Source organism: Anthonomus grandis, chromosome 5 (assembly GCF_022605725.1).
Source record: "Anthonomus grandis grandis chromosome 5, icAntGran1.3, whole genome shotgun sequence".
In the NCBI taxonomy this organism is placed as follows: Eukaryota; Metazoa; Arthropoda; class Insecta; order Coleoptera; family Curculionidae; genus Anthonomus; species Anthonomus grandis.
The window spans coordinates 5,569,584-5,596,368 of record NC_065550.1 but is presented as its reverse complement, the minus strand read 5'-3'; the positions used below and the strand labels follow the sequence as shown (position 1 = coordinate 5,596,368).

General features: G+C 34.5%; 1 protein-coding gene across 4 annotated transcripts in view; it reads left to right on the top strand.

The window, feature by feature from the left end:
• LOC126736888 (zinc finger protein 12) overlaps positions 1 to 26,785 on the top strand; it is an 80,193-nt gene that overhangs the window by 29,660 nt on the left and 23,748 nt on the right. For all 4 annotated transcript variants that reach the window (XM_050441503.1, XM_050441505.1, XM_050441506.1 and 1 more), the window contains exons 5-12: positions 6,525 to 6,664; positions 6,723 to 6,866; positions 16,872 to 17,001; positions 17,052 to 17,203; positions 17,266 to 17,428; positions 20,652 to 20,761; positions 20,820 to 20,912; positions 21,645 to 21,879. In XM_050441503.1, coding sequence (XP_050297460.1) covers positions 6,525 to 6,664; positions 6,723 to 6,866; positions 16,872 to 17,001; positions 17,052 to 17,203; positions 17,266 to 17,428; positions 20,652 to 20,761; positions 20,820 to 20,912; positions 21,645 to 21,879 — 1,167 coding nt within the window. The remainder of the gene's footprint in view (positions 1 to 6,524; positions 6,665 to 6,722; positions 6,867 to 16,871; positions 17,002 to 17,051; positions 17,204 to 17,265; positions 17,429 to 20,651; positions 20,762 to 20,819; positions 20,913 to 21,644; positions 21,880 to 26,785) is intronic.

The window sequence follows — 26,785 nt, the reverse complement described above, 5'->3', positions numbered from 1 at the left end:
GCCATTCAACATAAACGTTGATTCTTCAGAAAATAAGACGTTTTCTATTTGTAGAACATTCGTGATCCATTTTTGGTTCAAAAAATTGGAGTCTTCTATTCGAATCATCTTCGGTACGTTCCTGGAGGATTGTTATTTTATAGGGATGACATTTTTCAGTTTTAAGACTGGCTGATTTCGAGTTCCCTAGCTATCTGCCTAGTGGAGACATGAGGATTTTCTTCGAGAGAGAGAAAAACATTAATTATAATCTCTTCATACTCCGATGATGATTTTTCTTTGTCTGTCTTAAATGTCCATTTTTCCGGAACTGGTTTTCGATCTTGCTTAAGGTACTTTGCGATATGCGTGGTATAGTCCTTTTATTCTTTCTTGAAGGGGCGAAATATTAAGGGATCGCAATAAAATATATAGAACGCTGCTGCCGTCAGAGGCGCCGTTGTTAAAATAAAGCTGCTGGATAATATAGCAAAAAAATCTATAAATTTAAATAATATTTTCAATTAAGTTTTTTTTATAGTAGTTTTACTAACAAAATTAACTTGACTGCTTTGATCTCATTCAATTTTTACCAACATACATTTTTCTAGTCTGGAGAGGAAACGACGATGATTTAGCGGGATTTTTGAATTTTGTAAATTTCCTTCACAGTAACATAATTTTTACTTTGGAAAAAGAAGTTAATAAACCTTTGCCTATTTTTTTTTGTTTAGCAGATTCAGAATCTATATTATTAAAATGTATTATTGTAAAGCTTACAAGGGTTATGATAATTAGATGATTGAAAAGCAAACCTTAACGGTCGATACCCTGTTAGTCTGTATGGTTTGGAAAGCGACAAAGAACTGTGGATCCAATATCTCAAGGATGATGGGCTGAGAGCCTAGACAGAGAGTTTTCTTAAAATCATACAAGATCATCAAATACCTACATGCACTTCTTTAAATATGGTAGATGACAGGTATACGCTAGTAGATGTGTCGCGTATTTGGAATCTATACCCTTACACAACGTTTGTGACGTCAGTGGCTGTACTGACGTCGGGTATATTTTCAAATGGATAAATCAAAAATAAATATTTGTAAAATATACCTCTTCCTAGCATGTGTGACGTTACTAGCCGAGTTGGCACCGGGTATAGTTTTAAATGCAGTATTGCCAGCCGTATTTATTTAAAGGATACTCGATTACAGCGCAACGGCAAGATTTGGTCAGTGTTGTTTGGGCAATTTTTGCCAATGTCTAATGCAATATTATTTGTTTACATTCTATGAGTTGCTACCGCGTGCTAGTTAGTAACGGTTTTTTTGTGACGGTGTGAGTTTATTTAAAAGTTGCGAAAAGTTTTAAAGGGTGCGAACGTACTATATTTTCCATATAAAGAAAACCAGATAGTTGGTGTTTCTATTAGTAGCAAAAGATTTTAAAATGGTGGACAAAGACAGTTTAGAGAGTTTTGTGATGGAAAATGGTGGTCTTATTAAGAAATTAGATTTTAGATCGGAGGAGAACTTTTCTGTGCAATTAAGACTGAAGGCAGAGTCAAATAAAACACAAGAACAATTCGCTTGTTTCATCGACGAGTTTGTTAAAGCAATTTCATAATTTCACGAAAACTAACTGAATAGTTCGAAAGATATTTCCTTCTTTAAAGCGTCTTATGTTCCGGAAAATGTATACAAGTTATATATTATATCCCTATTTAACTTATAAGAAACTGTACAATACCAACCAGCTTGCCGAATCATCATTTTGCCTTTTCCTATTTTCAGCATTTTATAAGCTTTAGCTTTTATTGTTCGTAAATGTATTATTTAGTCTAGAATTAACTCTGTACTGTATAAGACATATCTAATTTGAATAAAGTTTTTTTAAAAACAGAGTTCCGTAGTATCGTTACATAATTTACATGCCAACACTTATCGTTTAATAAAAAAAAATGTGCAAAAGTGCAAAACCCCTCGTGGACAAGACTGTAAGGCTTAAATAGACTTTGTAATTAAAAAAATTAAGTTGTTGAATGGTTATAACGTGTTAGTGACTATAGTTTTTGAACATTCTCATCATGTTTATGTAGCAGAGGCTTTAAGTTTATTGAAATGCAGTCAGGAAACCGAAGAAACTTTCAAGAAATATTTCGACAGTGGAATGACACCTTGCGCAGCTAAAAACTACAATGAATTAAACGTATTGGACTCGTTTGAAGGTACTGATGTAAATGGATTGGAGATGTTATCGAATTCTCAAATAAATCCCTCTGAAAATCATGTGTACTATATGTATAACAAATGGCGTTCCGAAAAGTATGGTGATCGTAATGAATGCAATCTCCCCGAAATTATAGAAGGGAAAATTAACGATTTAAAAACCAAAGGCTACTTGATATTTCTGAAACAGAATCCCAGTATTATCGTTATAGCTACTCCTATAATGAAACGGCTATTTCTATCTACTGCGTATGAGAATATGATATTTGTAGACACAACATCATCATGTGACCAGACCAGTTCTGCGATTACTCTAGTTTTTACATCTCATAAAATTGGCGGTCTTCCATTAGCTTATGCTATACACACCGAGCAAAATGAGTCCAACTACACGCTAGTTTTTGCCGCTATTAAAGAAGCGATAGAAAATAACGAGATGAATAAACAATTCGATCCTGATATTATCATGACGGACGATTCTACGGCAGAACGGAATGCTTTAAAAACAATTTTTCCAAATTCTCGATTAGTATTATGTGCATTCCATGTTTGCCAAGCATTTTGGCGTTGGCTTTGTGTTACAGATCATAAAGTTGACATAATGAAAAGACAGTCAATTATGATTCGATTTCGTAATATCCTTTTTACAACTCGTACAGAGGAAGCAACCAAATTGTATGATAATTTAACAGGTGACGAGTATGTTAAGAAAATGCCAGCTCTGCTAAATCAATTAAACAATTTATGAAATCGGCGGGTTGAATGGTGCGTCGCTTATAGACAGGACTTACTAATTCGGGGAAATAACACTAACAATATAACAGAAGCTTCTATACGCATTCTCAAAGACATTATACTCCAGCGCTGTAAAGCATTTAATGCCTGCGCATTAATAGATTTCATAACTTCTATTTTTGAAAATTATTTCCAACGGCGCATCATCTCTTATGCAAACACGAAAAAGACAAAGGATTCCATATATGCAATGTTTGTAAACACTGCAAAAAATATTTAAAATATTGCTAGAGTTAACGATTATGAGTATAGTGTGGAATCGGCGACAATTCCAAATACTTTTTATACTATTCGAACAGATGCAGGTGTTTGCGATTGTGAGGCTGGAAAATGTGGTAAATTCTGCAAGCACCTATGTAGCATTGAACAAAAATTTGGTCTTATATTTCCAAATTCCCCTCGGCTATCGGTTAATGACAGAATATTACTGGCAAGAATTGCGACGGGAAATAACATAAATAAAAATTTCTACATGAATATGACCCTAAATGAAACACCAAATGATCATTTAGACATTACTCAGTGCCCTTTAGCTCGTACTCAAAAGGCAATGCAGTATGAGGGCAATTCTGCATCTTGCATGGCACAAGTTGCTGTAGAATTTCCACAGCAATATAGGAATGTACTTGCAGAGTTTAAAACAGAAATAGACCGTTTCGCACAGTTGTTTGAAGCAAACCCAACTATCCACAATCTAAAAGCCCTAACAAAATTTACAAGTATGATAGAAAAAATTAATACTTCAGAGCAAGGACAACAATTTATTTTCCAACAGATGATACCAAAACGTATACCAAGGAAAATTAAAGTTCAAAGCACAGCACTGAGTCACTGCACTCGACGAAAAGATAGAGGAATAAGAAAGACTAAGTCCAGAATTCAAGCTGGACGACCTTCCAATGCAGAACGAACCAGCGAAAAGAAAACATCGAGTCGAAAAAGAAAACATGACAGGAAAGAACATTAAAATAAACGTCCAAAACGCTCGCTAAATTAATTAAATTTTAAGATTTTTTGTTGTTTTTTTTTAAATGCCTTCTTTCATAAAAGCTTTTTAAAGTCTAAAGTCTATAAAAACTAAATTTCCCACTTTTCCATTCTTTGTTTGCCCCAAAATAATTCTCTGTACTAACTATAACTATAATTCCCTATTTGGGTATATATTCTAGTACTGCAAAACACAATTTCCCAATTAAACCATACCCTATAAAAATGTTGTAGTAGGGTATATTTTAAATTTCCTAACGCTCTATGTGCATTTTTATTATATACCTTAACCTAACACCACAGTGCGTTGTGTACAAGTATAGATTCAAAATACGCAGATGTGTCAGAAAGGTGCTGAAACTATTTAACACAATATCATATCATCAATCATATATCAATGTCATATCATCTGCTTCTACTTACCTGGTGCCAAGAAAATATCTAGCTATAAACAACAAGGTTCCCGGTATAATCCATAAAGAGATCTATAAAAAAGAAAAACTGTTAGACGAAAAAATTATAAATGGTTAAAATAGAAAAGAAAATGAAAATATTAAAATTTATTGGGACACAAACATCGTCCAGGCATATTAATGCTAACTAAACACAAGAAGGATGCAGATATAATGGACATTACGGTATTTAGACGAGAACATAACGAATCGAGATTAGGGTAAATAACAAAATACGCAAAATTTTTACAAGAGTTTTCAGCTATATATCACCTAGAAGTGGTAGAGATTACACCATTTATACTTACCTGCGTAACAGACTTGTGTAGAGAGAGTTCGAGCAAACTCCGGAATGATCAAGAATTAAAAAACCAAGGCTATTATTAAATGAAATGCAAAAAACAATATGCTCAGTTTTGGCCCATGATTAAGTCGTTGATTCAAATCAATCCCGGTTTAATTAAAACATGCCATCAGTCCTGGATTTACACTACGGGCAGTCGAGGCAAGTGCCCAGGGCGGCAGAATTTTGAGGGGCGGCAAATCTCAAGGCAGAAAAGAAAATATTTTCAACGGTTATACTTATAAACTACCATGGAGAATGTTTACATGTCAAATATAAAGAGTAAAATTTTTAATGAAGTAAATCGAAGGCCTGATAAATATTTTAAAACGTAAACTAATAACTGGCAACATCTTTTTGACGTTTTTTTAACCCAAATATCTATTTATGCATCTGAATGAAAATCCATATTGATAGTAAATAATGAACTTTTTTGAATATAATGTAAATTACCTATAGAAAAGTTCATGCATACATAAAAATCAGACGCGTCTTTCGATGAAAACGACACGCTCATATATATCTTTAGATTTCTATAGGTGTCAGATCGTTTTTCGAAACAGTTAATAATATTTTCACTGTCTACATGATCAAACAAGTCTGTAATTAAAAATCCGTCTCCAATTTGCGATTGTATTAAATGATAGAACATTTTACATCTTAATAAAAAGTATTTTTTTCCTGTTATTTTATATATTTTTTGTCTTAACCTCCCTTCGTGATAAAAAAAACGAAAGCAAATTATATTTAATTGGAAACAAATTAATTTCTAAAATAAGGATTTTACTAGTATTTCAATATGATTGTTTTAGATGATATGCAATCTAATATTCAAATTGATCTAGCAACCACACTCGTCAGGACAATAAAACATATATAAATACCTTAAAAAAAAAGAATGATAAGCTAGGATGTATTATTACCATAGAGGTCAGATACAGAGTTTTCCTTCAACTACAGTAGTACGGCACGTTATTATATAAGTAGTGTTACAGATTTGTGAGTTCTTCTTTCAAGTTCTTCAATAGTTATATCAGTTTTTTCTCAAAGCTAACTTAGGTTAAAAAAGGAACGTTTGACTCTTAAAAGTGTAAAAAAAAGATGGAATAAAAAAATTATCCACCATACAATATTGGCTCGCCTTCATTAATCGTTTGCGCTACAATGTTCAAAAAAATTTCAAGTTATTGAATGTAAGCAACTTTATAGTATTTTAAAGTTTCAGAAAACATGAATTGTATCCTTTGATTTTGATTTTTGTCCGCGCCTGTTTTTTTGCCAATAGATTGATTCTTCATCAAATCACTCAACTTGAAGAAACTCCTTTACAGCTGAGACAAGACATTATCCCATTTTAGCATTAATGCACGTAATCAGAAAATTGTTGGATAGGCAGAGAACGTACGGAACATTAAGCTGCTCGATCGTCAGATTTAATCCTTTAGAATTTTGCGTTTGAGGTTTTCTTAGTTTATTCCACTCCCGTCGAAAATCAAATTATAGCTGACTGTGAGACAATAAGAAATAAACCAGGATTTTGAATTTGAAATGTTTTATGGCTGTCCATTTTTTTCGTAGAAAAATTGAAACCATTAACCGTATACTTGCCAATGATGAACACAATGTATTGTATCTTAAAAAATGCGCAATTACTGCCTCTTAAAATCATCCGTTGCATTTACTTACTAACATCCTATATATTTGATACTATATAACTCATTATAATTATGTATCCTACAGATAACGAGCCAAGTGACGATGAGTTTAAAGAAGATTTAGGTGATGATGATGGTACTACTGTAGTAACAACAGACTTAGAAGATAACATTAATATTATTTATGAATGTAGTGTCTGTCAGAAAATTTACACAACCTCTACAGTAAGTTTTTGTTAAATATACCTAAAATAGTTCCAACATTATTAATACCTATTTACAGGGGGTAGAAAATCATATCAGACGCGAACACTCTGGCCCAAATTTTCAAAAAGACCAAAATGAAAAAACTAAGATCGACCAATTTGATGTTCTTGAACTAAATTTATGCCCCTGCTGTCAAGAACCATCTGAAACGGCACATACTGTAAGTATAAAGTTTATTTGAAGTCAGTTGAAGTAGCATAAAAAGACTCGGTCAACATTAGCTTTGTAAAAAGGAGGTTAACTGCAAAAGAAAAAACTCGTACTATTCAAAGAAAATCAAAAGCGGACGACGCATTTTGTAAATTAGGTAATTTGTAGACAGAGTAAAGAATTATGGGTTACACTTTTGAGTCATCCTTCAATCAATTCATTCCGTATCCTATTTCTAAATCAACATTAAATTAACAAAAGTAGACTAGAATTATGGGTTAGATTAAATTAGAAATAATATATAACTTTCTAAGGGGCAAAAAATGTAGATTTCTGAAGTTTTGGTCGATTAACCAATCACAATGAAATGTCACCATCACTCTTTCGACACAAGTTTTATAACATTCTGCAAATATACCTGAAACATTCCCTTCCTGCAGTAGAAATGTCCAAGAAATAACCGTATTTTCCGATAGATTCTTAAGGTAATTTTAATGTCTTTTTGTGAATGTTTCTTAGTAAAAATCAATCAGTAATTTACTTCAAAAGTCAATAATTTAGTTTTAAGTGAAGATGAAATAATTGCTTCTTACGACGTATCTTTTTTGTTTCCAAGCATTTCTGTACCAGAAACTTTGCAAGAGCTGACTGAATTTTTGGAAAGTAATGGTTTCGATGATATACGAGCAGTAATTAAATTAACAAAACTTTGCCTGCCACAAAAAATGCTTCAACAATGCGTATTATGAACAACTTGAGGGTACAGCCATGCTTAATTGCCTGTCTCCCTTTCTAGCAGAGCTCTTCATAAATGCAAAAAATACATTCCAATACTTTCCACAAGTTTGGTTAAGATATTTCGATGATATTGTATCATTTATTGTAGAACAACTCAATAACTGTTTTTCATCAATTAAGTTTACATTCGAACAAGAAATAAATAATCAACTTCCATTTTTAGATACTCTTGTCATCAAAAATAATGATAGGTTAGAAAATTAAGCTAATAATTTACAAATTCCCCTTTTTTCTTCTTAATATTATGTGGCAACTTGGCGCAGTCTAACTAAAACTACTCTACGGAACCCAGAAGGCATATGACATTTTAATACAACCGAATACAAAATAATACACAAGACAGAGCAGTTAAAATACTTTTTCCTTCTGTGTAGATTAGGTCAAGTCAGGACATGTCAAAATTAGAAACAAAAATAATTACGTTTATTCTGTATTTTAAATAGATATTTCTTATAAGTCACTTTAAATGTATTTGGATCAAGATTCAAGAATTCTATAGGCATAACATATTACACTGTATCACTACTATAGTAGTAGTAGTAGTAGTAGTGTAAGGATGGGGAGCTAGAGCTCGGCAAGTAGGCCCAAAAAGTCCCTTTTCGCCAACCCTAGAATCAAGCACTCCTACGCCTCCACTCCAAATGTGCGGTTTGCACTGAATCGGCCCGTCCTTTTAATAAAAGCTTGCACGTTGTCCCAGTCCAGATCTTTAAGATCTTGCCGTTAGAGTGTCGTTGCTACAAAAGTTTTCCTTCTCAGGCGACTCCACCTATCACAGACACCTAGTATGTGATATGAAGTTTCCTTCCCTGTACCTCAATTCGGACAGATCGGGCTTTCTCTTATATCAGGAAGATGTAGATGCCTGTTTACACAGTTATACCCAGTGAGGATTCCCACCAAGTCTTTGATACCCTGTCGGATCTTTGCTAGCAGTCGTCAAGGTCTGGTATCATCTCCTTGGCCTGTCTACAGCCGTCTGTCCTTCTCCAATTCTTCCTTGTCTTCCTGCCTTCCTAAGCCCAATTATTAAGTGCCTGGAAGATTTGCTTTTTACTGATACCGAGACACGGTTCAGGGCGTATAAAGGGGCTAGCGGAACCCATGGCTTGCCAGTTCGTTGGCCTGCTCATTGCCCTCGACACCCTGGTGTCTGGGACCCACCTCAGTCTCACTTCCCCGTGTGCTGCAAGTCTTTCCAATATGTCTCTGCACTCCTGGACTAGCGCTGAGCTGGCTCTGGGTTTCTGGATCGCCGTGAGGGCAGCTTGACTATTAGAGTAGATGCAAATCCCTCCGTTACCTCCCAATACTTCCCGTGTGTTTACTACATTAAGTATTGCAAACACCTCCGCTTGAAAAACAAAGGGATTTTTGGCTTAAAAGTCTTTCTTTAACCTTAGTTTGCCACTCGCTGTATTGCATCTGGATGTCAGAATTGGTATGTTCTTACACATCCTGAGAGCAATCGTCATATGGCCTTATCCTAAGTGAACATTGCGCCAGTCTTCGCTATCCTTCATCCTCTTATGACCGTCAGACTGGGAGGTCCGGTAGCCCAAGAAAAATATTTGAGATGCCGCAGATGTTGTTTTCATGGCTCCAGTAATTTCCAAACAGATCCGACTTTGCAGTCTAGTCAGTTTTTGGGTGTTGATGACCTTCAATGCCGCTAGCCACCTTACCACGGATCCGTATGAGACCCTCGGTCGTATGACTCCAGTATAAAACCACTGAAGAACATGGGGTTTTAGACCCCATCTTGTACTTATCGTTCGCAGTAACTGCCATATTAGAGCGGCTGTCTTATTTATTACTTGCTCTACGTGAGTTTTAAACCTGAGTTTGCTGTCTAAATATGTCCCAAGTATTTGACCTGCTGCTTCAAAGTTAGACGAGTCTGATACATAGTGGGAGGTTTAAAGCCTGTGAAATTCCTCTTAGTAATGCCTCTTAGTAAAGGGAATAAGCTCGATCTTTTCTGGGTTGACCGACAGCCCTGTCTCCTGACACCACTGTTCCAACATCCCGCATGCGGCTTGCATCCGCTTACAGACTGTGTTCAGGAATTTATCCGTGACCATCGCGGACGACGACTAGTCCGTCGTGTGCAATCCTTTAAGTTCTAGCTTCCTGAGTAGACTGTCCATCACCAGACACCAAAGGTGCGTCGAAAGTAAAATGCTTTACGGACAGCCGCCGTTCACCCTCCCCTCGACACGACAGTCTTCTGGTGTAGCACTGATCTTCCGGTCTTCCACCGCCGTTTCGACCCACCTGACCGGAGTACCCCTGGTCAGAACGGCATGGCGGATAGTATCTGTTTTCGCCTCATTCAAATGCTCCTTCCACGTCGAAGAAAAGAGCAAGTTCCAATTCTTGTTCTCTATGGCTTTTTCAGCTTTGCTCACTACAGAGTGAAGTGCCATTTCCGTCGACTTTCCTTTCATGTAGGCATGCTGATTCCTGTAGCTGCTTTCATGTAGTAAACGAATTAATAAGTCTTGACCGTCATCACGTTGCTAAATGCTGCCCTAGCCTGCTCGTTGCGGAACCTTATTTCCTGCGTGCTATCGGACTTACTGTTCAATAAGCATCCCAGACATCTGAAGAGCTGAATCTGTTAGTTGCCCGTGCTCAGGTTTTCTGGAGGCTCACTATTTTTGCGAATAACCAAAGATTTAGTTCTGCTGATATTTAATTTGAGCACTCTTTCTTCGCTTTTTGCTACAACCCTATCTAGTAACGCCTGCAAGTCATCACCACTTCCTTTCGTTAGAATGGTATCGTCCGCATAACGCCAATTATTTATTACTTCTCTGTTGACTCTAATTCCTTGCCGTGCTTCGTCCAATGCAATTTATCCGCGTAAATTTTCTTAGAGTTGCTGTTAGAGAGTAGTGAAGAAAGAACACATCCTTATCTCACACCTCGCCGATTGGAAACGTACTCGGTAGTCAGCTTTGACACCAGCGACTTAGTTGAATACAGATTTTTTATAATGCGGACATCTCTGCCATCTAAGTTCATATTCTGAAGGATGCTGATAAGTTTCCCGTGATTGATACAGTCAAACGCTTTTTGGTTATCGAGAAAACATGCGTATACATTGGTGAACATTAGGACCTGTATGCCGAATAGTGCTTCTCTCATTCCAAGCCTGTTATGAAATCCAAATTGAGTGTCAGAGAGGTATTCCTCGCATTTGCGGTATAATCGATCATAATAATATATTATTTTGAGGAATATTTTTAGCGTGTGGCTCATTATTCTAATCATGTGGTAGTCTTCTTAGGTAAGACGGTATCTTATAGGTGTGACGAAAACAGAATCCAACCAAAACTTTTTTTTTCCCCAGAAACATAGATCGCGTTGAAGAGGCTGACCACTTTCCAGTGTTAGCTGTCTTGATTTTGTGAACTATGTCCGTGCGTGTAATTTCTGGGCTCTCACAGAGATTGTCGCAAATGTTTACCTACTGATGACAGTTGCTAGCAAAAAATTCATCGACATACTACTTCCACTCTTGTAGCTTTTTTTTAAGGTCTAAGATAATGTTTAATAAAAGTGCCGCAGATCGTTTTTTAGTTTTTTAATTCCAGTATCGTCTTTGATTTTCTTTTGTTTCGACGCATTTTTCTGCAAGCCAGCTATTCCTTGCTTCTTTTATTTTCTTTATAATTCATTTATTAAGGTCTATTTGGGCTTAGTATGCCTGAGATTTTGATGTAATTCCACTATCCACAGATCCAAGATCTTGTTTGTCATCAAAGTTTTACCGTGTTACAATAGGTTTTTTTCATTTTTAACCAGGCTTCGTCGGTGTCTAGCATGTTCTCGAGATTCAGTGACTGTATAGCTTCGTTGATCTTGAAACCAACGGCTGTCTCGGATTTCAGGAGTATTCAGCAGCCTCATGTCAACCGCGATATTGCTGATTTGGGTATTCGTCCCTTGAGCTTAAGGTGTAATATGGCTACTTGCGGGTTGTAGAAGGTAATCGTCTGCTCCTGGATACGTTGACTTTGGCTTTGAAGTCTGCTAATAGTATAGTTAAATCTTAGTTGTTACATGCTTTGAGGGCAAGAGAAATTCAACACTTCCTTAACTACTACTAGAACTTTGTTCTTTAAAAGGTGTTGAATATGTAGTTGTAAAATGATGGTTGTGGACTTGGTTTACCCATGTCTCATTGGCTTTTCTACTCTATTAATTATATCTTTATTAAACTACTGAAAAAGAATATAGAGAACATATCAATAATACATTATGAATATGTCCACCTCTGGCTCTAAGAACTTCGGCACAACGATGAGGTATGCTGTCCACCAAATTTCTTATGCTCAATAGGATTTAGATCCGGGCTATTAGCTGGCCATCTCATGACATTAATATTGTGTTCCTGTAGGAAATTTCTCACGACCCTGGCTACGTGTGGCCTGGCATCATCTTGATGTAGAATGAATCCAACGTCCATATTTTGGGCAAATAAGACGTCATGAGGTTCCAATAGCTCCTCTATGTAATGGATAGCCGGTAAAGTTCCTTCCCGAAATACAACGAGGTCCGTGTGTCTTGTCAAAGTTATACCAAGCCCTACCATTATTGATCCACCTCCAAATGGAACAATTTCCTGCACACGGTCGTCCAAATATCGTTCACCGGGACGTCTCCATCATGAACACGCCCATCATTATTGCATAACAAGAACCTTTTTTCATCTGTAAACATTACATTGGCCCACTGCTCTAAATTCTTATTAACATGCTCTTGACAAAAGTTTCTACGATTTGCTCGATAAGCTGAAGTTAATCTGGGGATTCTAGCATGATACGGAGTTGTCCTTCGTGAAGTCGGTTTCGTTCGCTTGCTCCGAAATTCGCGATCCCTTAGCTTCTATAAGGCTATTTTGCAGTGTTCTAGCAGTAGCGGTGCGACTCCTAATTGCCCAAAATCGTAAAAAACGATCTTCTTTCTAGGTTGTTGCGCTTTGTCGATTGGGATAAGGGGATCTTCTTACTAGGCCGTAAATTTGGTAGCGATTTCAAGCTCTGGAAACCAGAATGACTTACATTGAGCATTTTGGCTACACGACGCATAGTGGAACGCCTATATGGAGATAAGGGGACGTTGTTTTTTTTTATATAATATTTGTACTTAATGTATAATTTGTACAGTAATGATTTCACTAAAAACAAGTTTTTATTTATTAATATAATATTTATTTTTTTGCTTATCAATAAATATTAAAAAAAAAAGTGCTTTAAATTAATCGTTATAATATACAAATGTCCCAATTTTTATATTTATTTTTAAAAAGGCCTGCTAAAACATAGGTCTGATCTTATGAAAAATAGACAATATTTTTCTACAAGTTAGCAATAGAGTTTACAGTAAATACATTGCAGTGACCTGTATATACAGTATACAGGGTGTTTTTGTATACATCAAATGTATTCGTTTGATGTGAATATTTTAAATATTATTATTTTAATAATAAATAAATAAAGGAAAAATAAGGATAGGAAACTATAATGTATAGTAATAACTAAGTTATTTCGCGTATTTTATAATTAATTTAACTTTTTTTAGAATACTTACAACTCTTAATTGCATTTTGCAGCAAGTTTACTAATTTGGTTTCATTTTCTTATTTCAATTGCTTAAATGACTGCGTAAATAATAGAAAATTGGTAAAGTTAAAATACAAATAAAGTAATTTTTGGCAAACTAAAAAAAAACATTAAGAGTATTACTAATACCAAAAAACTATAATTTACTTAATTAACTTGTTATATAACTCAAAGCTTAAACTAATGGCTTTAAATAAAATTTTCCAAAGAACTAATTAAACATGAAAAACAAAAATAAGTTACCTACATATATATAAAAATAGTAAGAGTTTTCCATCAACCTACACTGGATGTCAACTAATGTTAATGGTTTTCTTTAAAGCAATAAGAGTAATATAATATTGTATAAAATATTTAATTGCGTATTAAATTGCCATTAATTGCCATATTAATATTGCCAAAAAATAAAATTTAGCACTCTACATAAATAATTAATTTTTATCGTTTAGACACAATCTATTGTAAAGAAGAAAGAATAAGCATTTACACACCACACGTTTTCCTTCTTTGCAAGATTGTGTCTAAGGTAAAGAAATTGATTACTTATTTAGAGTCCTAAATAGATTTCCCTATGGCGAAAACCCAATTAAATATTTTATACAATATGGATCTGCCAAAAAAATAACGATTTTATTGTTTAAAAATTTTATTGCCGATAGGTTCAATATTTTTCCTTTGGATCTTATTAAAAGAATTTTTCACAATTTTCTTTGTTGATCATCTCAACTTAAAAAAAAAAGAATAAACCGATTTAAAAAAACTTCTCTTTCTTGCTTACGAGTTTTGTCGAGAATACATTATTATCCATATTAAGTATCCTAAATAAAAATAGCACTCAGTATAATATAAAAATAATTATTAACAATGACTTACCAACGAAAAATACTTAATCTGACTCTACACAGTAATATTATAAATAACCTTAAATTTTGAAAGCATTAAAACTCAGTTAATAACGCGAATATCTTGTTTATATCTTAATTGTGCAAATCAACTGTCAAAAAATAAAGCTTTGAGCATATATACTGAGATTTTGTTTATTCCATGGCACCCTTCCTTGATAGCGGTTTGTAGCAGATAAATGTAACATTTTTGAAATTACTACTGCAATTGTATTGATATTAATGGTAGAATGGCGAATCCTGGCGAATCTTAAATTTTCTAGCTTCCAAGACTTTGACCTATGTATTTTTTTAGAAAATTTCGAAATTCGTAATAGGTTCCACTTAAAGCAAAAACTTGCTGTATTACGATACCAATACCCCAAAGTTTCAATGTGATAATAATAATAGGTGATTAGTAGGAATAGGAATTTTATTCTGTATGTCTCTGATTTTATACAGGGTGTTACTTAAAGGTATGTCATAATTTAAAAGGGACATTCCTGGACCGATTTTAAGTCAAAAAGTTTATATAAACATGGGTCCTAAAATGATTAGTTTTTAAGATACAGGGTGTTAAAGTTTTATTTTTTTTTTCGTTTTTAATAAATTTTGTAAATACGGTTTAAAATATTGAACTGAATTTTGGCACAGGATATTATGGCTTAAAAACACATTTTTTAGATGTTCACTTACTTTTTTTTAGCAACCAGTGGCGTAGCTATGATGAATTTTTAATACAATTTTACAAAAAAAATACTACGCCATTGACTTACGAAAAAAATTATGATTTTATCTTAATTATCAATCAATTATAAACAAAAAATTCCTCCATGACTTTTGCTGTAAATCTTACCGTTTGGGTGTAATCGTTAATTAAAAAAACGTTTTTTATGCATAAAATGCATCTTTAAAAATTTTGGAAATAAATCAAGTTAGCTTTGCTCGTTGCCAGCAACTGTTTTTTTGTTGTTGTAAACATTATGACACTGACATTAATGATTATTTTTGATTGTGTTAAGTTTCATTTTATTTTCAGTTTTTATTAGGTACATTTTTCAAATATTTATTTTCGAGCTATTTTTTACAAACTGGTGAACAAAAAGCAACAACAATTAAATACAACATACATAATTAACAACAAATGTTGGAAATGACTACCTCTTGCCTCTATGCAGGCTTCTGCTCTTCTTCTCATAGAATCACGAACTCTTTCGAAAATTCCAGGCGTGTTTCGTATAGTTTCACATCCGTCAATAATTCTATTTCTTAGTTCTTCTAATGTCACAATTGGTGTCTAATAAACCAATGTTTTTAGGTGTCCCCACAAAAAAAATCTAGGCTATTTAAGTCAGGTGATCTAGGTGGCCAAAACTGTGGTCCTCCACGGCCTATCCATTTATTTCGGTAGACTCTATTTAAATGCTCACGAGCCAATATGCTAAAGTGGGCTGGAGCACCATCATGCACAAACCAAAGTTGTTGCCGTAACTGAATAGGAACATCTTCGAGAAGCAAAGGCAAATCATTTTGGAGAAAATTACAATAATGCTGTCCGTTAAGGCGTCCTGGTAAAAAAGATGGTCCAATTAAATGATCGGATACGATACCGATCCAAACGTTTATTGAAAATTGTTCCTCAAAATGTGTCTCTGTAATCGCATGAGTTTTTTCTTGAGCCCAGTAATGATTGTTATGGAAATTGATTATTGCATTTCTGGAGAAATTAGCTTCGTCCGTAAACAAGATGTTCGCACCAAATTGAGGATTTTGTGTTACTTTTTGGAGATACCATCTACAAAATTGCGTACGCGGTTCATAATCTCTAAGAAGCAATGCCTGAACCCTTTGTATGTGAAAAGGATATAAGAAAGAATCTCTTAAAATTTCCCATACCGTCTTGTAGCAGATGTTCAATACCATACCAATTTTTCGTGTACTTGTGGTCGGATTCTCTTCGACTGCATGTAGGACAGCCTCTTCAACTGCCGGTGTCCTAACTGTACGAGGCCTTCCCTCGGCAGAATTAGCCTTAAAACTCAGCCAGATTCAGCCAGGACGATGAATATTTATAAATATTCTTCTATCTGGGACAGCGCGATTAGGATACCTTTCTTGATACAAACGCCGCGCCTCCATAGCATTACCATTGGCAAGTCCATAAAGGAAATGCATTTGCGTCATTTCCAAATTAGAATAATCTACCATTTTTTAACTAGTACAATTTACGTTTTAAGATCCAAATTTTTAAAGATGCATTTTATGCATAAAAGACGTTTTTTTAATTAACGATTACACCCAAACGGTAAGATTTCCTTTCATCCCTTTCCTTTCATGATATAGAATAAGTAGAGAGTACACACCAAAAGTTTTAATCGTGAAATATTTCTCGTGTTATAATAATAATTATCATTTAAAATAGTGTCTCCTTTTTCATTTTAAGTAGTTTATATAAGGCCCCTTGTAAGTAGTTTTAATCTTCTTTAATCTCCCGAAGATGAATTGTTAGCAAGAAAAATGCCGGAAGAATTTTGGAGAATGGTAAAGCTGTTTTTTGATTGAACTATAGTATACTAGCATATTTTTTATTATATAAACCAATTTGAATGCTGTTTTTATACTGCTCCAAGTGACTTCGAATATAAAATACGTCATTTAAAGAAAAAATATTGGAAATAAAACTTGTTTTGAATTCCTTTTAAGCGAGGAGACTTTTCTTGCGACCAATGTTTGAAATTGTTTACTCTGGAAAATTCTTTACGTAGACATAAAAGTATTGAGCACCCTGTGGGAGACAATTTTCAATGTGCTGATTGTAATAAGGAATTTAAAGGTAATCATAATGAAAAAACTTATTTTATTATGTAAATACCGATATTTTAGATAGGGACGATTTAATAACGCATACAAGAGTACACTCATTAAATTCAATAAAATGTATCTGTGGCAGAGAATTTGCCAGAAAGTATCACTTAGAAAGGCATATTTACCAAACGGGATGTTCTAGGTTACCGAAACAAGTGTACGAATGTCGAGTAAGTTTTTCAAGTGCAATTATCACTGAACACTATTAAATTAATTTTATTTTTAAATCTAGGTTTGTGGAAAGAACTTTACGAGAAAGGACTACCTGGCAGATCATTTAAGAGAACATGCGGGTATTCCAGTAAAAAAACGGGTGAAAAATTTTATGTGCCAGTTTTGTAAGAAAGAATTTTCTACCAGTTCATTGTTGAATGTTCATGTTCGAACTCATACAGGTAAGTAATAGTAACATAAACTAAGATAAGGAAATTCTAACAAACACTATACAATTACCACAAATTTATACTTTCGATTGTTTTGATTGTAATAAGACTAAAACGGGAAAAAGTGGAGGCTATTGTTATGGCTGCAGTGGTTCTTCATAATATTGCTTTATCTATGAAAGATGCGAATCCTCCAAGTATAAATGAAGAACTTGCAGCTGCAATAGAGTTGACCAATAATGTTAATAACAATATTCAACGTGCCCCAGGGGGAATCAACAATAGTTCGTTATACATTAATAAATACATACTTTCAAAATTTGTTGAAAAAAACAACATGTACATACATGCCATATGTCTAGCGAAATAAAACACCAAAATTCAAAAACAAATTAGGCACTATTTTGTTGAAACACCAAACAAATCTAAGGTAAGTACCTGCGGCAAAGTTAAGTGTACTTATACCGAATGGCCAGTTTATTATAGGCCTATGCCTTTTCTCGGAGCCTGTCAGAGATACAAAAAAGTTAAATGCAAAAGTTTTAAGCTGAGGGACAAATGAAAAACTTATCTTAGTTCCTTTAGTAGCTAGAAACTATTTTGACCAAATACGGATTAATGGTTCTATTCATTCGTTCCACCATGCCATATGACAGCGGGTGTAATGCAATAGCCCTCGTTTTCTTAATTCTAAGCGTCTTACAGGTGGTCGGGAACCAGCTGGATTCAAAATTTCGTCCTTGGTCTGATTGTAGCGTTAAATCGCCAGATCTATTCTATTATTAAAGCGTCGGCAAGAATAGAGGCTTCCCGGTTTGGTAGAGGATATGCCTCAACCCATTTGCTGAAGTAGTTTATTACTAGCTCGAGGTACTTGTTCTCTGCATTTAATTCGAGAAACAGCCTTAGAACGTTAATAGCAATCTTGTTAAAGGGATTTTCCACGTTGTACAAAGTCTTCTGCTTTCTCTGCGGCTATTATTACTTGCGTAAGAGACTAGTGCAGGAAATGCGTTGTATGTGCGCATTTCTTGCACTAGTTCCTTACGTCTGCTTTGCTATTAACCTTGTAAAATCTTTCTCTCAATTGTGTGCCCCATATGACTTGACATACTTGCTCTTCGGGGGAAACTCTTTGCAAGATGTAACGGCAGTTGCCTTCCCCATGGGTGATCAACCGTTTGTTTTAACAGCTGCTTTAAATTGACGCTAATAAGTATTCCATGATGTGTACCATTAAACCGGTTTAAGGGCAACTCATCGACGACAAGTGTTGACGTCCAATGTTGCGATTTTTGAACTTCCTGAGTTCTGTTCTTCATCAATGAATAGAATCAATCAATCAGTGAAAGAATCTGCTTTTTTTAGTAGAGAAGATTTTTCCAGAATTTCTTCTTTTACTTCCTTGTTATTTTCCAATTTTTTTTTCCAACCTGACAGAATTCTCTTTCAGCTTTTCCCCAAGCTCACTTTTAAAATTGGCATTACTTTTCAAAACTTTATTTTTACCAACCTGGCATGCATAACTCTCTTAATGTGGCTTAATTTTCTTTTAGTTTCGCAGGATTTTTTCTTCCATCTTTACGGGATTTTCCAGCAATTTAGCGTGCCAACTTCGCATCATTTGACCGATATTGGTTGGACCGGCAAAAACAAAGTTGTCTAGGTCATCTCCTTGGTCAAGTAATGCGTGACGAAACCGCTCCTACAAGTCTGGCTTATTTTCCGTCGTATCGCAGATTCTTTGCTCCAGCTTCCTTTTGAGCTCAGCAACTTTTAAATCCACCAGGTTTAGCATTTTTACAGTCTTAAGGCCAATTTATTTCAGTTCATCATCGTGCGAATTGGAGCTCATTTGATTTTCCTCCATATTTTAGGGATCAAACACTTTTTATGTACTATATTCATCATCAAGTCGTTTTAAGCTGAGCATTACTACGTTGAGACAACTAAGCTGTATAAGCATGAAACTCGACAAGGCCGGGGTATGTGGGGCACTTAGAAAAGTGTGGGAGGGTGTAAACTTTTTGAGTGATGGTTAGGGCAGATCAGCTGTGGTGGACAGAACAAGCACGAAAACACGACATCAAACCACATAGACCATATAAGACAGACTGCAAACAGGCATATGCAGATTACCAAGTGCTGATCGAGTGCTAATGCCCAGTTAGTGCATCGAAGCCAAAACAAGGCATGAAATACACAAACAATATATATAAGACATACAAAAAACAAACCACACCCAAGATTTGTAGGAAAGAAAACAGACGACAAAACAAGGCAACACGAAACAGAATAATGACGACAAAAACATACATATGGTTGGACGGGAGTACCGGACCGAGATTCTGGCTTTCAGAACACTTCATTACCGTCACGATTGGTGAAACCATAAATAGTAGGTTATACTGAAATAATGGCACATGGCATTAAAACACTTCTATTAATAAAATATAGGTAGTGGAGTTCAACAAAAATTCACACAAACTGTCAGGACATAGATGAAAGACGTAGACGAAAGACCAGAAGGACAAACTAACATTGCACATACAAAAGACATTGGCGGACCTTTAAGACAAATATGTAGAGCTAGTTTGAAACAGGAGAAATAGCAGAGATGTTATTTCTAGTCGCACACAAGAAAGCAACGACACAGATAAATGGTGAACAAATAACACTATAGCGGAGTCTGCACAGATAGGCTAGAACTATCAAATAAGGCGACTCAATTACTAACTAGGTCCGGAAATTTCAAATATGAATATGAACATAAATTCAGTCTGAAGGAAGTAGATAGACCTATGCCACTGTAGACTGGGGAAACGACACAAAGGACCACACCTAATGAAACAGAAAGACAAGCATCAACACACTTACAAAGTAACTACGCTAATCTGCATGTTAACAAGAGAGATAGGAGGGAAAATAGTGGGCGGAACTCATAGTAAATGACTCCGAATTCCAACGGTGAAGGATCCACACCGAATATCATAAGAAATGTAACTGTAACCCTACATTCTTAAGCATAAGTTAAGAATCTGTAAATAGGATAGGACAAATAACTGTAAATGTTGAAACTTTGTAAAATGAATATTGAAAAGGTCTATTTTCCCTGTTGTTGAGGACGCGCGGACGTTGTCAGCGTATATGCCCTGGAATTTATTTGATTTGTCTAACACACATAGCCTAACAAAATAATAATTTATTATTTCACATATTCATAAATTAATTTCAGGAGAAAGACCCTATCCATGTGACCTGTGTGAAAAACGATTTCCCTCTGGAGGTGCTTTAAAGAAGCATAGGCGAAAGCATACAGGCGAAAAACCATATGTTTGTCCAGAGGTATTTGCTTTATTTATACTGTCTCTTGATTTAAAATATTATGTTATAATATTTTTAGTGCTCTGTCTCGTTTGCTGCCAAAGAAACCTTAAATCGACATTTTCGAACCCATTCGGGAGAAAAACCGCACAAGTGTAAATTTTGTGGCAAGGTACAGTATATTAAAATGTAAAATTATATAAAGAGCTGCCTAAATTTTCGATCGATTTTAAAAGAAAATTTGTATATGAACGTACATACAGGGTGGCGCATGCAAATAATGGCAATTACGGGCAGTTCATAAGCTTTTTTAAAAACGTTTAGACCCGTCGATTTTATTTATTAGGGTCACACTTAATAACTACAAAATTTCTTTCGTTCTTCCTTTTCTTCGTTAAAAGGAAGGAGATCGAGAGATAGGTCGTTCGATTCTCTTCAAAATGATAATGTATAGTTAATACTTTTAATGATAAGTTAATACTTTTTACAATTATTTGCTATTAACAATGTAGAGAGTCACATATTCTCAGAACCATTAGTTTCTTAATTAAAATATTATGATTCTATGGTTACTAAGTGAATCATTCAATCAATCAATCAATGAAATGATTGAATGCAAATGAATGCCTTGGATAAGGCCAGTTGAGATTGACTCCGCCTGCTAAGGATTCTCTAAAACATCCAACAAAAAAGGTTAAAATTCTATCAAACTTGCCGGTAATAAAATTGAAAATATCTAGAGAGAAATTACAGGTATTATTAAAAAATGATTTCTTGCTGAAAACTTTACCACTCTGTATCTCTAAACAAAAGAGGTTTAGGATATATGTACGTTCATATGAGTTTTCTATATTCGCTTAAAATTGTGTCTATACGTAATTATTATTAAGTCTATTTCTTACAGGCTTTTATTCAAGCTGCTCAACTTCGAGCCCATATTTTTCATCATACAGGCGAAAACGCTTACCCATGTCCTTTTTGCCAAAGATCTTTCAACAGGAAACTAAGACTTACCACTCACATAAAATACATGCACGAAGGGGCTGAACCGCTTAAATGCCCGCATGAGGGTTGCGAAAAGACGTTTTTCAGGAAAGAAGATGTTAATAGACACGTGTTGATTCACAGCAATAAAAAACGTAAGCAATGATTTTTCTTAAACCTTATTACAATACATTTATTTTAGTATTTTTACCGTTCGTTTCGGTATGAATTAAAATACTTGATGCACAAAAATAATCAACTGATTTCTTAGAACATTGAAAGACTAGTAAACAACATCTTTGAGTTCAACATGTTTTGTTTACAAACATATTTACCGATTCTCTATTTCGAACTTTACACATATTTCCAAAAGAGGCATTTTATAGCTATATATTAACACATAATATAAATTAAAGCCGATTTTTTCACAAGTGAATACAATACTCTAATAATATCACATCATGGGGAACCGTCTCCATAAACGTAGATAAGGGATCTTAGAAATCAGCCTAAATAAAAACTTGAATGTGAATGTGTGTGTGAAATACGAGTATAAGTGAAATAAGAATACATTTTTAAATCTAAATGTTTTTTTTTAAAATACTTAAAAACTATTAAGATTAGACTATAAAGACTATAAAAAAATAAAACTTGCATGGTTTTTTTCCATGGTTTTACTAACAGGACTTATTTCCTGTTTTGTTGTTGTTTTAGCAGAAAAATAGCTTAATACCTATGTACACCTATCTGTGGTTATTATGTTAGTATTTTCAATAAAGACATTAGGTAGATTAGTTTCCGATATAGCAATACTGTCCCTTTGAAGAAGTCATATTATCCGATGTGATATAAAATAAGTAATGTAAAACTGACATTTGTTTAATACAATAAAATTATGCAATATGTCAAAAATTTATATCTTGAAACATGAAAATCTATGAAATATTTAATTTACATAAATATGTGGCTTATTAGGTAGGTACCTTTACTCTAATGAAGTGCGTTAAAAAACATAAATAGTTCAAACAGTAATATGAGACTGCTACCCAACTTTTTAGTGTGATAAAAATTTCAATTTTTTTAGCGGATATTATTTCAAGTGGTGTAATTTATGGCACTTTCAGTGGTGTTGTTAAATGTGGATATATAGTTAGTTTTTCTGAGTGAGCTTCCATTAGTTTTCAATCTTTTTGTAAAACATTCGTAACCTCTTATGGTGCATGCTTTGTAGCCGTGTCTGAAAAATGTGCTGATTGTGATGTGTCTTGTAGGGGAAAATGTTCCACAATCAGACAAAGCATGTAATTTTAAAATTGCCGCCGCAAGTTTGACGTTTTTCGTTCGGATAGTGCGGTTATACACGCCGATGTGGTAAACAAAGTTTGATCGCTGTTCTCTTGGTTTTGTGCATTTTTTAATAAAAAAATCGTTTTTCAAGGTAAGTTTTTTCTAACGTTGATATGTATTACAAAACTAGTAGTATTAGTATTACAAAAACAACCTTTACATCAGATTTTGGGCTCTTTTGTCGACATTTTATAAGCAAGTTTACTTTTGTAGGTTATGTATGAAGGTCACAGTTAAATTTAATTTTGTATTGTAGGTTGTGTTCCACCTTCAGACAGCATGTTTGGACCACAACGCTTGTTTGGAGTGTTGTTGAAAAAGTAATTGTTTTTGTAAAAATTTAATTTATATTTCAGGAAAAATGGCTCGAGGACGTCAGCGAAAAAGCGATAAAGGGCAATTTGATGAACAATCCATGAGAGCTGCTGTTAGAGCAGTCACCGAAGAGAAGATATCTTTAAGACAATTTAAAATGATACAATTTAAATTTTCAAACGGTTTATGAATTTGTAAAAAGGCAAAAACAGAATCCCACCAAAGAGATTAAAATGGCTCCAAATTATGCTTGTAGAAAAGTTTTTTCTAAAAATCAAGAAAAAGCCCTAGCCGATTACGTATTAACTTGCTCAAAAATGTGTTACGGACAAACGGTCATTAATATCAGAAAACTGGCTTATGAAATGGCAACTATTAATAATTGTAAAATTTCGGAAAATTGGCAAACAAACAAGGAAGCTGGACGCGAATGGTTCCTTGGATTTATGTCCAGACATGCAGAATTAAGTCTTCGCCAGCCAGAAGGATGTAGCCTCTCTAGAGCGACATCATTCAACAAACACAATGTTGGACTTTTTTTCAAAAATTTGGAAAAAGTGTTTCAGAACCATGGAAATTTTTACAGCGGTACGAGAATTTATAATTTAGATGAAACTGCCACCACAACCGTCCAAAAACCGAAAAAGATTGTTGGTCAGAGAGGGATCAAGCAGGTCTCTTCCTGCACGAGTGCCAAACGAGGTTTACTGGTCACCACTTGTTGTATTATATCAGCATCCGGGAATACAATACCACCAGTCATGATTTGTCCACGAAAAAAGTTTAATCCTCGAATGACTTATGGAGCACCGCATGGTACTTTGGGATTGGTTTCCGATTCTGGATGGATGACTGGTGAATTGTTTCCAAGCGTTGTAAGGCACTTCATTAAACATACGTCCAGCACAAAAGAAAACCCTTCTCTCCTAATTTTTGACAATCACGAGAGTCATCTAACGATAGAAGGAATAAATCTAGCCAAGGAAAATGGAGTGATCATTTTGACCTTACCGCCACATACTTCCAACAAGCTGCAACCATTAGATGTCTCGGTGTTTTTTTTGTTTAAATCATTCTACAATACTGCCTTGCAAACATGGCTTTTAGAGCAGCCTGGGATACCTGTTTCTATTTTTGATATCGCTGGCTGTGTTGCTTATGCATTTGAAAAATCGATGACTCCCGCTAATATCAAATCCGGATTTCGAAAAACTGAGATTTATCCCTTCAATAAATTCATATTTACAGACTTTGCAATTAGCAGCGTAACTGATAGGAATGTGGATCAAAACAATGAAGAAACTCAACGACTTATGGATCCAAATCAACCATCAACATCAAAATGCATTGAAGAAAATATAATGTCAGACTCCTTAGTTTCAGTATCAGTTAGTTTAAACACAACACCTACACAAAATCACAAAGAAACTTTCGTAAGTCTACAACAATTTAAAGGATACCCAAAAGCTGAAAAACGAAAAAATCAGAGAAAGAAGAGAGAAAAAGCTGAAAGTATTATCGCCACGGACACTCCAGAAAAGATCGCCCTAGAAGCTAAACAAATGGAGCGAGAAAGAAAAAAAAGTGTTAAGAAGAATAAGGTCGTGAAAAGAAAAGTAATCGATGAAGACTCAACAGACGAAGAAAATGAAGACGCGGCGATGCTTGTAACCGAAAGTTCCGATGATGATATTGATTTTGTAGGAGAAATCGATCAACCACTTCTAGATAAGCTTAATAAAGAGTCAGAAGTTTTATTTTTATAGAATTTATGGACAAAAGAAAAAAATTTATTACATAGCTGAAGTGTTCTGTAAAAAGGATAAGGAATGCGAGGTCAAATTTTTGAGAAAGTCCGTTAAGTATAATAACAGCTTCATTTACCCCGAAATAGAAGACGTCTCATTGGTATGTTTGGAAAACATTAAGATGGTGTTACCAAAACCCGCACATGTAGGAACAACAAAGCGGCAACAATCTTATTTGAAATTTGAAGTAAATTTTTCAGCTTTAGAAGTTCGTTAAAACATTATTACCTTTTTTCTTATTGTGGAACATGCAGTGTCTGGATGTGGAACATGTGTGTTCCACTAACAGACAACTGTCCTTTTTTTGTTAAACAAACTTTTTTTAAATTAGTTTTTGGTTTATGATGTTTGTTCTACCATAAAAACTTATGTTTAGTCTTAATTTATTTTAGTGATAATCATATTTTGGTTGGTTCAATAAACAAGGTCAATACTTAGCAAAATCTATTTTGTGTCTGATTGTGAAACACTCTCCCCTACTTTTAAGGATCCATCAAAAAATCCAGGCGGTATCTTCGGATACCCTTGTGATTGGTGCAAAATTATTAGGTGCAAGAAGGTTTCAAACATAGGATCCAGTGAAGTTCGTGCCATTTCAGCTCAGAGTAGTTCCATTCCATACATTTGCAAGGAGTGTGCCCCCAAAATCAAAAACTTATTTGAGATTGGTACTAGAGTGACTCTACTGGAGGAACAAATTCAGAAGGTTCAAGCGGTGACCAGGGTTGTTCCTGATGAGAGTTCAAAATAGTTTTTTATGATTCTGCCTTTACAAACTTCAGATTCCAGTTCCTAATGACCAATGTTATAATGAAGCAATAAACTTGCTGAATATACAAGGTTTACTTAAGAGACGCACTGAGAACCATATAATGTTTATTTAAAAACCTTTAAATGGCCTTGAGATTTATCCCGAACTACTTAATAAACTTTCCTTTAATATTCCGCACCGTAATCTGAGGGTAAATCGATTGTTTTCTTTGCCTCATCATCGTACCAACAATGGTCAAGGAAACCAGTCACTGGTTTCCTTGTTTCGGTGGCATCCAACAATGGGATCGAGCAGCGTTGCTATATCATTACCTTTTTCTTTAAAATACGTTATCTACGTGTCTTATCACAGTTTAGTTTATTTAGTATTATTTTGTGTCTATCAAATTAAGTGACAAATTTTTATGATATTATAAAGTGAAGACCACAGGCAAAGAAGGCGCTATGTCAAAAAATGGGATTTCGAGAAAACCCGTTCTAAAGCATTGGAACCTTAATTTTTGTTCGTTGGGGTGAGAAATATTCCAAATAAATGATACACAAATGTAGCTTTCATGTTTATTATTAATGTTTATCTAGTAAATTAAATCAAATCAAATTGTCATATTATGATTTATTATAAAACATTATGATTCTTAACCTAAGTTTTTCATTAAAAAAAAATCTTAATTGTCAAAAATTATTAATACCAGCAATAATTAATTTTTGTGGTGGCCAGTGTCAGTTTCTTAAAAATGGAATGCTGTCAAAGTATTGCTGAGCCTCGGGTCCGCAAATTTTTTTAAGATCTTGTAAATCTTTCCATTTTGCATGACTCAAG